Source organism: Gekko japonicus, unplaced genomic scaffold (genome assembly GCF_001447785.1).
Source record: "Gekko japonicus isolate JY-2015 unplaced genomic scaffold, Gekko_japonicus_V1.1 scaffold34, whole genome shotgun sequence".
Lineage (NCBI taxonomy): Eukaryota > Metazoa > Chordata > Lepidosauria > Squamata > Gekkonidae > Gekko > Gekko japonicus.
The window spans coordinates 2,484,815-2,495,484 of record NW_015173673.1 but is presented as its reverse complement, the minus strand read 5'-3'; the positions used below and the strand labels follow the sequence as shown (position 1 = coordinate 2,495,484).

At 47.2% G+C, this 10,670-nt stretch overlaps 1 protein-coding gene across 1 annotated transcript in view; it reads right to left on the bottom strand.

Annotated features, from left to right (window-relative positions):
- CACNA1C (calcium channel, voltage-dependent, L type, alpha 1C subunit) overlaps positions 1-10,670 on the bottom strand; it is a 629,866-nt gene that overhangs the window by 128,274 nt on the left and 490,922 nt on the right. Inside the window, 2 exon segments of the mRNA XM_015422869.1 lie at positions 5,700-5,807; positions 6,771-6,858. Coding sequence (XP_015278355.1) covers positions 5,700-5,807; positions 6,771-6,858 — 196 coding nt within the window.

The window sequence follows — 10,670 nt, the reverse complement described above, 5'->3', positions numbered from 1 at the left end:
AGTGTATAAATACACTCCAGTGTATATATAAATATCAGCTTTGAGTCTGTCTTTAGTCAATCATCAATTGAGCTCAGTTAGTCCCTTTTCTGGCTTTATGTTCAGCCTTTATATATTCTGATCTCTTTCCCATGTTAAATACAGCATTAAGTTATGAGGATCAAGACCTTACAAGGTCAAAAGGAGAAACCTGCCAAATAACACTGAGAGACATGGAGACTGTTCAGTTTTGCATTTGGGCTTATGAACATTCCACTTATCCTAACCTAAATGGCAAGTCTCGTGCTTTTTACCAACATAATATGAAGGAAGCTCAGCATTGTATTTATTTATTTCATTTATACCCCTGCCATTCTCCCCAGTTGGAGACCCAAAGTGAACACACAAAGCTTATACTGAATCAGACCCTTGGTCCTGAAGGTCAGTACTGTCTACTCAGACAGGCAGTGGCTGTCCAGGGTCTCAGGCAGAGGTCTTTCACATCACATACTACTTGATGGGAGATGCCAGGGATTGAACCTGGGACCTTCTGCATGGCAAGCAGGTGCTCTGCCACTGAGCCACGGTCCCTCCTTAAGGGGCTTACATCATTGTCGTCTCTTCCGTTTTACCCTCCCAACCAACCTGCGAAGGAGGTTAGGTTGAGACTGTGTGACTGGATCAAGGTCACTCAGTAAACTTCCATTGCAGAATGGGGATTCAAACCTGGATCACCCAGATCCTAGTCCAGCCCTCTGACCACTACACTACACTGGCTCTCAAAGGAAACACATCATTCTAAAGGAAAATACCATTATCCTGGCATATATACGGGATAAACAAAATGTATATTTGATAGTAGAAACATAGAGATAACATAGATGATGTAAGCAGTTCAAACCAAATTCTACTCTCCTTTTAATCCATGTTCACCGCGGTGTCCTCCAAGCAATTCTGCACTAAAATCTAATTTGACCTTTTTAATCCAGTCCTGTCCCCCGTCCCCCATTCTGCAGTAAAATTGAATCCAACCTTCTTTGTATTCTGGGTTTTCCCCACATTCTGCATTACATTACCTCCCTTCAGTGGTTAGACCGGTTTCAGCCTGCTGTTGCCCCAGATTATTTGAATGCTGTTTTGCTGTGGATTTAAATTGCCTGAATTTAAACACTGAGAAAATCTGGAGTGGCAGGCAAATGCGGAAAGGACCCAGGATGCCACGGCCCAAAACTTCAAGACAGCATAAGAGATCTCTCGATCCAGATGCAGTGGTGGTGGAAAGTGCTGTCAAGTCACAGCAACATATGGCAACCTCATAGCATTTTCAAGGCAAGAGATATTCAGAGGTGATGTGCCATTGCTTGCCTCTCTGTAGCAACCCTGGACTTCCTTGGTGGTCTTCCATCCAAGTACTAATCAGAGTAGACACTGCTTAGCTTCTGAGATCTGACAAGATTGGGCCAGCCTGCGCCATCCAGGTCAGGGGATCCAAAGGTACATGAGTCTAAATAGGGGAGATCTAGATACATGCAATGTACAATTTCTGCCTCAGAGACGGGTACATAAAATCAGCTGTGCTCATTCAGACCAATAGTTCATTTAGACTGTTTAATGTGGCGCACAACCAGATGGTCACAGAAAACACAGAGGCCAAAGCCTTCCCCCATCAGACAGATCTTCTTCGTAGTCTCTGTGCATCACACCCATGGGATTATGCGCCTGCGCTGATCCGAATCGGTGATATACAAAGCTCACAACGGGATTTTCGCTCCTCCATCCCAGGCACGTGCGGGAACCCCACTGCGCATGCCCAAAGGGGTGGGGCGCGGACATCCTGCCAGTTCTCTTCTGACCACTGTGCTGTTAACAGCTTGTTTCTGCCGGTTGGTGAACAAGTGTTTTTTCTCTCATGAGGGATTGTTTAATCCGTTTTTTTCCTGACCATTATTTCTTCTTCTTCCTTCTACTCAAAGACTTTTAAAAAAATTGTTTTTGAGGATTGCCGGCTCCCCCCCCCCCCCCCGTAAATTTCTTTTCGTCTCACACGAGGGCTCTCTTTCTTTTTGTGCCAAATCTTTTGTTTTATGGCCAAAAAGTGGGGAAGTTTTAAGACGTGTGTCGGCTGTGGCAGTAAACTTGCCCCCCGTGACGGCCACACACTTTGTATTTTCTGCCTTGAGGAAACCCATCTCCTGGAGACTTGTCGCTATTGCTTGAAGTTCTCCAACCAGACATGGAAGAATAGAGCAGCGAGACTTCAAGTGGCACTTTGGGAATCCGCATTGGCCCCTTTGTCTGATGTTAATATGTCTGCTGAGACCCCTCCAGACTTTCAACTCACAGTGCCTCCGTCAACGTTGGTCGGCACCCTAGCATTGGTCCCGCCTCACTGTCCTAAGTCGGCATCGGACCTGAGACCGCCTTCTTCAAAATGGTCAGCGCCGAACGAGGCTTCCTCCGCCTCTATGCCGGCTTTGAAAGAGAGGGATAAGCACGAAAAGAAGTCTCTGAAGTCTTCTCTTACAAAAACTGCACATAAGTCTCACAAACTGAGTGGTGTCGGCGTGCAAAATGGCTCTGTATTGCCCCTTTCTCAGCGAGCGCAACCCAATATCGATCACCCTCCTGCACCAGAGCTGCCTGTGATACAACCTTTACCTCCTACTGAGTTACTGGACTCGCCCATTCGGCAGCTGAACCCCCTGGTATTGGAGGTCTCCATGGACACTAGACCCATTTTGGTCTCGCCCTCAGAGGTTGAGGAGGTTGTTCCATGCAGATCTCCTCGGAGAGGTCGATCACCATCACCCTCCTCTTGGGCTAGCGATTGATCTGGACCGGACTCTCGTTATCCTCGTCCTCAATCCAGATCCCCCCTGCATGGGGAGCCTCAATATCGATGGAAAGAATGCCCTGAGTACCGTCATTCCAGACCCAGGCCCTCCTATTCGCCCAGGTGGGAGTTAAGACCGCACTCGCTGACCTACTTTGAACCACTGTTGCCTCCTCCATGGGACCATCAACACCATATGCCATACTGGTTCGGCTCCTACCCAATGTCGACATCGATGCCATGGCTGACGCGATGCGACAGTCGGACTGGGACTGCGGGTCATACCGTTCATGCTCTCCCCAACGTAAATCAAAACCTTCCGCATCGCTCTCCAAACCTCCAGAGGAACCTCGTCGCCCGCCCTCTCCTCTCCGTCCCAACCCCGCTTTACCATCGCAGACCGCTCCGATATCGGATGCCCTTACCCAAACGGATGACGTAGCCTTGGTACTGGCACAGGAGTCGCCTTGCAGATCCTCTGACTCTTACTCCGACGGCAAAGATTCAGAAGGGGCCAGTTCACCAGAGGACCCTTCCCCCAAACCTACGGTGTCTGACGACCTTCCAATTTCTCCCTCAGAAGACCTCTCTTCATATGGAGAATTGATCAAGCGAATGGCACACTCCCTAGGGCTCTCAATTGTCCAACCTCAACCTTTGGTATTGGATGCTGTGTTCGACGTCGTACAATTCGACACCTCCACGGCAGTCGCCCTCCCTATGCCAACTGTCCTTCTTCAGGCAGCGAAAGCCCCATGGGATATACCATCCTCTGCCTCGGTGTCTTCCAGGCGCCTGGATCATATGTATGAAGTCCAAGAGCCGGAGGCTGAATTCCTCCATATCCATCCTAAACCTAACTCCATGATCATATCATCCTCATCCAAGAATAAATGTACCCTTGCTACCCCTTCTGATAAGGAGAGCAAAAAGTTGGATTTGTTTGGCCGACGTTTTTATTCAGCTGGAGCTTTGGGAATTAAAACGTCAAATTATATCGCTTGCATGGGCTGCTATCAGTACTTGCTCTGGGAGCGCTTTACTGATTTTTTTACCTTGGTGTCTGATGACAAATGTCAGGAAGCCAGAAAGCTGCAGTGGAAAAAACGGTACCCACCCTGACTGAGCTTTTATACATAACCAGTCTGGATGCCTTCCCCCACTGAAGGAGAACGAAACATTGTACTTACCTGAAGGTTTCTTCTCTTCAGTGGGGCGAAGGCATCCAGTTTACCCACCGCTGGTATTTTGTGGGAAGTACGGTTTTTTCAGGTTTGATATCAAGTTATACAATGGTTGTTCAAAAAATGTTTAAAAATAAAATAAAATAAATAATAATAATACTAAGCCACCAAGGGAAATGATGGTGGGGTTATAACATGTATGGTGACAAGCAAACGTGACTAAGTTGTTTCTTTGGTTGGTGTTTAAATTAAAGAAATTGATTTGTTTAGTTCAGGATTGCAGAGAGTGGTGTGCAGTTTATTGCGGTCTAGGCTATTTTATGTCTGGAAGGGCACCCGGGCACTGTCCTACTAGGCATACTCAAAAAATTTGCATAGCCCTGCTTGGAGCGAGAGGAGGCGTGGCCTGACCAGTCTGGATGCCTTCGCCCCACTGAAGAGAAGAAACCTTCAGGTAAGTACAATGTTTCATTATGATTTTTGAAGATCCTGGCTAATTTTGTTTCATTACAAACTTGGCCACCTCACTGCTCACCTCAGTTCCAGATCATTTATTAACAAATTAAATAAACCCAATCCCAACCTTTATGGAACCCACTGCTTACTTCCCACCTTTATAAGAACTGTCTGTTTACCCCCTACTCTCTGTTTCTGTAATTTCAGCAGTTTCTAATCTACAAGAAGTTCCATCCTCTTATCCCATCACTGTTCAGCAAACAGATAACTGGAAAAATCTTCTTGTTTTGAGATGTTTTACGACTTTTTTCAGTACCTTTTTTACAGCTATCCTCAGCTTTTTCTCCAAGCAGCATCTCATGGGTCAACAACCCTGTCAGATATGCAGGTATCCAAGATGATGGCATATATTGTGCAGACTCTTGAGGACACGATTCAATGCTCCCCTGTTTTCCACGGGGCCATTCCTGTTCTAGCAGTTGATACTAGTAGCTTTCGTCTTACAGACAGAAAAGCTGCTTGTATCAGAGGCAGTGTTTCATCAGCAAAGGTTTCCAGGCTAGAGATATCCAAGGGAGCATTCTTGTTGCTCATGAAGTGCTCACAATGATAGCTGTTGTCATCTTGGATGCCTGAGTGTTTGATTGAGAATGTGGGCCCATGTGATCCAAAGTGGCGGTACTCATATTGCACATTCCCCATGGCAGTGACTTCAACACTTCTTAGAGACAGTGTCATCTGCAACATGGTCAGAATGTTCAAGACGTTCCAAAAATGGAAGCACTTTTAAACTAAAGCAAAGAGAAAATTGAAAAATCATTTCCATTCAGCCTTAATTCTTAAACATCATCTAAAGGAGCACATCCAGAATGTCCATTAGCTTTGCAGAGTTTATGGCAAATAAACCAGTCACTTTAACACTTTTGATTGATGCTGCTAAGAGCAGTGCTCCAGGCAATACTTCACCATCCTTTTCCTCTGAGTCTCAAATAATTTCTGCATGTGTAGTGTGGTGCAGTGGCTATAGAGTTTTACTAGAATCTGGGAGACCCAGGTTCAAATCCTCATTGCGCCAGTCACTCTCTCTCTCAGTGTAAGCTACCTCACAGGGATGTTGTGAAGGTAAAATGGACAGGGGAGGTCAATATATGCCCCACTGACCTTCTTTGAGGAAGAATGGAATAAAAATGCACCAAGTTTAAACAATTCAGTGAGGAAGAAGTAAGAAACACGTTCCATGGTATTACCTTGAACAACTGAACTCCTATGCAGGCAAACATGAACTGCAACAACGTGGTGACAATCACAATGTTCCCAATAGTCCGGATGGCTACAAACACACACTGGACAACATGCTGCAAACAGAAGTCAAGAGGGAGTCAGCAGAGGGGTTATGTAAACCTTCCAGGGTTTGACGCAAATAAACAAATACATTGCAATAAACCTGTCAGACTGCAATTTTCCTGTAGACCTATGTGGTACCTCTGGGAATGAAAAACTCTATATTGCCTGTATACTGTGTTTGTGTAAATAAAGAGTCCAGACACTTATCAAAACCACTGTTGTTAACCCACAGCTGTCTCACCATTGCTGGGATATTTCTAGTTTTCCTAAATTCTCAACAGGTTTTTAAAACATGCTCTTGTGGGGGGGGGGGGGTTGAAGGACACCTAATACCCTAAGGCAGTTGTAGCTAAACCTTTTAGTAACTGGATCCGACAACAATATGCCACCTTTGTCTAGATCAGGAATGGCCAACAGGCAGCTCAGATCCACTAAGCGTTTTTGAATGTGAAAACGTGTTGGTGGGAGAAAAGCCTATTCTCTGCCTGTCACACTGGCTTTCCTGATCCACACTGCCAGGGAGCCTGCTTAGTATACAGAGATGCCTTCCAGAATACACACATGTCTTCCACTATGTTATCCAAGACGAAGTCAATAGGCAGCACTCCAGGACAAAGTTGTGCTGCAGTCTTATGGATAAAAATATTGCACTGTATTTAAGAATCACATCACCCTTGAGGGTATAATCAGCCTTCACCCAACAGTCAATTGGAAGAGTCAGAATGCATAACACAGAGATGTGCTGCACCCCTCTCCAGGCCCTACAAACACACCACCCATCATAATGGCAAGCACGGTGCTGGTTATTAGCTACCTAGCTATTATAATAATATTAATAGCTACCTAAATCAGGAGACTGAGCAAGCAAACAGAATGGGAGGTGCACTCATTCCTCCATTTGCCCTAAAGAACCCATGTAAAGCCACAGGAAGTTAACACATCAGCTGCAATAGATATGTGAGATGCCCTCTAACCTTCAGTCCTTTGGCTCTGTTGATGGCCCTCAGTGGTCGGAGCACTCGCAAGACTCGTAGTATCTTCACCACATTGATGGCACTAGACCTAGGAAAGAACAGCAATAGCAGATCAGGTTTTACAAGCTGTGTGGGAACAATCTAAAGACTGAAAACTGTCTTTGTTCCCAAAGTGAGTCAAGTGTATATTATACCTGCTAGGTGGTAAAACAGGCTTACTCATAGCTGAGCAGGAATTTGAACCCAGATGTTGCCCATCCAAGTCCAACTCCCCCTTCCATTGAGTACAGCACACTAGCTGTCTTGTAGTTCTTCAGATAAAAGTTTGAAAGCCAATAAGAATTTCAGCTAAAGACTCAGAAACATTCCCTGTAGTACTTCTATTGACATACTTGATGTTATACAATAACCATGAAACACATGTCCACATATTTAGACTATCTAAAATCCACACAGTTAAATATTTTGGGGTTGGGGAAATATATACTTTTGTACAATTATGAGGTTATACCTTGAGCGGCTAGCAATAGAGACTTTATTCATTTGACTGTCGCAGCCGTACCTATGCTAGCCATTGAGAGATGGAGGTGTTCCCATTTGCATTCACTTGTATTTTTTGACATTTATATTGTTTTAAACTTATGCCTTAATTCTGCACTTAATGGAGTCTTTCCCCATTGAATAGTCCATTACTAAGTTGAGATAGTGCATTCAAGAGAGAGAGAGAGTGAGAGAGAGAGAGAGAGAGAGAGTGAATGAGTGGAGGGAGCTGTTATCTGCTTTGCTGCTGAACTGAATACTGAGTATGTTATTGATGAAGAGGGAAGAAAAACAGGTTGCTTACCAGTAATTGATGATCTTCGAGTGGTCATCTGTGCATTCACAACAACAGGATCTAGTGCGCACGCGCTGGATCGATCGGGTGCTGTAGAAAGCTCTTTTAAAGGATTTTCGCGCCCAGACCTCGGGCATGCGCAGGAACCCCACCACGCATGCCCAGAGGGGTGGGCGCGGACATTCCGCCAGTTCCTTTGAACCGTCGCGAATCAACCCCTATGAAAAATGTAGAAGCTGACAGCAACGGGGAAGGAGAGCGGGTGGTGTGAATGCACAGATGACCACTCGAAGATCACCAGTTACAGGTATGCAACCTGTTTATCTTCGACGTGGTCTCTGTGCTTCACACCCATGGGAGATTAGCGAGCAGTGGCCTACCTGGAGGAGGGTGCTGGCAGGTCATTACTGCGAAGCCGAGGATAAGATGTGACGTCCCATGTTGGTACGAGAGTTCTTTCAGACATCTAGGGCGTAGTGCCTTATGAACGTGTTAGGTGTAGCCCATGTAGCGGCTCTGCAAATGTCCATTAGGGGAACTCCCTGGTGGAAGGCAGTTGAGGCTGCAACAGCTCTGGTTGAATGAGCCCTGATAGGGCCAGGCAATGGCTGTTTAGCAATAAGGTAGCAGAGGCGGATGAGACCTACAGTCCACCTTGACAAACGCTGAGCCGTGATGCGAGTTCCCAGCCTTGCTGGCACATAGGAGACGAACAGTTGACAGTCACGTCTTGTTGGACGGGTTCTGTTTAAGTAGAACAGAAGCGCAAGCTTTGTATCCAACGTGTGTAACAGCCTCTCCTCTGAGGATGTCGGAGCCGGGAAGAAATCCGGGAGGAAGACCTCTGCCTGTAGGTGAAATTCTGACACTACCTTTGGCAGGAACGAGATGTCAGGTACAAGGCGGACGCCGTCTGGCAAAAATGACAAGTAAGGAGTGTCATGTCTGAAAGCCAGTATTTCTCCAACTCACCTTGCTGAAGTGACAGTGACCAGAAAGGCTGTTTTCAAGGAAAGGAATTTTATGTCTCAAGTTGCGAGCGGCTCAAAAGGTTTCCTGGTGAGTTGGCGAAGGACCAGGGGAAGGTCCCAGGGGACGACAGGACTTTTGATGGGAGGGTAAAGGTGCAACAGTCCCTTCAAAAAACGTTTAGAAAGTGGATGCTAGAAGAGTGTGCATCCCTCAACTTGAACATGGTATGCTGAAAGTCCGGCCAAATAAACCCTTAACGAGGAATGTGACAGTCCCGAGTCAGCGAGAGACAGGAGGAATTCGAGAACTTTCTCGAGACCTGCGGAGGTGGCTTGAGGGGCATCCTCACCCAAGGATGAACAGAATTTTTGCCACTTGTAATGATATGACTTTCGCGTAGTGGACTTTCTGGAGTTTAGCAAGACATTTGCCATGGAGATGGAAAAGCTGTTGACGCTACTCTCCAAGCTGTCAACTTCATTTGTGGCACGTTGTGGTGCAGGAGAGGGCACTCGGGCACTCGGTTAGGAAGAGGAGATTTTGTGCCAGAGGAAATTGGTAGTAGACCCCCGCTGACAGATCCAGGATGGTTGAGAACCATGGTTGCCTCGGCCACCGCGGGGTTATGAGGATGCAGTCCGCTCTGTCACTGATAATTTTGCGGACCACTCTCATAGGCAGAGGCAGTGGAGTGAAGAGGTAGAGAAATCCTCTGGACCACGGGTAGAGGAGACCGTCCCCTAGAGACTGTTGGTCCCTGCCACCTCGGCTGCAGAACAGAGGGCACGTTTTGTTCGTCCTGGTGGCAAAAACATCTATCTGGGGGAACCCCCACCTGCGGAAGAGTGGGAGAAGGTAAGTTGGATTAATTTCCCACTCGTGCAGACTGAGTTCTGCCCGACTCAGATGGTCCGCCTGCACATTCATGTGCCCAGGGATGTGCGTGGCGACTAGGAAGATGTTGTGGACGATGCAGAAGTCCCATAACCGGAGGGCGAGGTCGCAGAGGTGTTGGGAGATGGTGCTCCCTTGCTTTTTCACATAGCTGAGGGCAGTAGTATTGTCCGTGAGGACCGTGACACACTTCCCCTTGATCAGGGGCAGGAAACTGGTGACAGCGAACTGTATCGCAAGCAGTTCCAGGAAATTGATGTGCCGATTCTGTTTCTGTGTGTCCCATCTGCCTCCGACACAAAGTCTCATCATGTGGGCGCCCCAACCCGAGAGGGAGGCATCTGTAGTTAGGGTAATTTGGGGTGATGGAGGATGGAAGGGTGCTCCCTGGAATAGGTTGGAAGGGACGGTCCACCAAAGTAAAGAGTTCCGTACTTTGATAGGTGGGAATAGGTGGGTGGAGTGTGTGTCTCGCTCTGGATTGAAATTGCGGATAAACCAGAGTTGCAGGTGACGCATTTTTAATTTGGCAAAACCCAGGACTGATGTAGTAGCAGCCATGAGGCTCTGAAGGCCGGATACGCATGACAGTGGCTAGGTTGACGATGTCGGCTGCTCTGTTTTGTGGCGGGTAGGCTGTGCAATTTGTGGAGTCCAGTAGCGCACCGATGTAGTGTATTTTCTGGACCGGTTGAAGTTGAGACTTTTCCAGATTTACTTGCAGACCCAGGTTTTCCAGGAGGACTAGCGTCTCGTTGATGTTTGAGACTAGGGAGTCCCTGGAAGTCGATACCATGAGCCAATCGTCGATGTACGGGTAGATGGAGATATCCTTGAGACGGAGGAAGGCAGCGACCACCACCATCGTCTTCGTGAAGACTCTCGGTGCACTTGAAAGGCCGAACGGCAGGGCTGCATATTGGTAGTGATGCTGACCAATTGCGAAGCATAGGTATTGGCGGTGTGACGGGTGGGTGGTGAGGTGGAAGTATGCATCTTGGAGGTCGAGGGTGGCCATCCAGACATTCTTCTGGAGAAGTGGCAGAATCTGCTGCAAAGACACCATGCGGAAGCAGTGGTAGCTCACAAAGCAGTTTAGCGCCTGCAGATTGGTCGAATGCCTCCATCCCACTTCGGAACAGTGAAATAGTGGGAATAGAATCCTCTGCCCTGTAGATGCAGTGGCACTGGCTCGATGA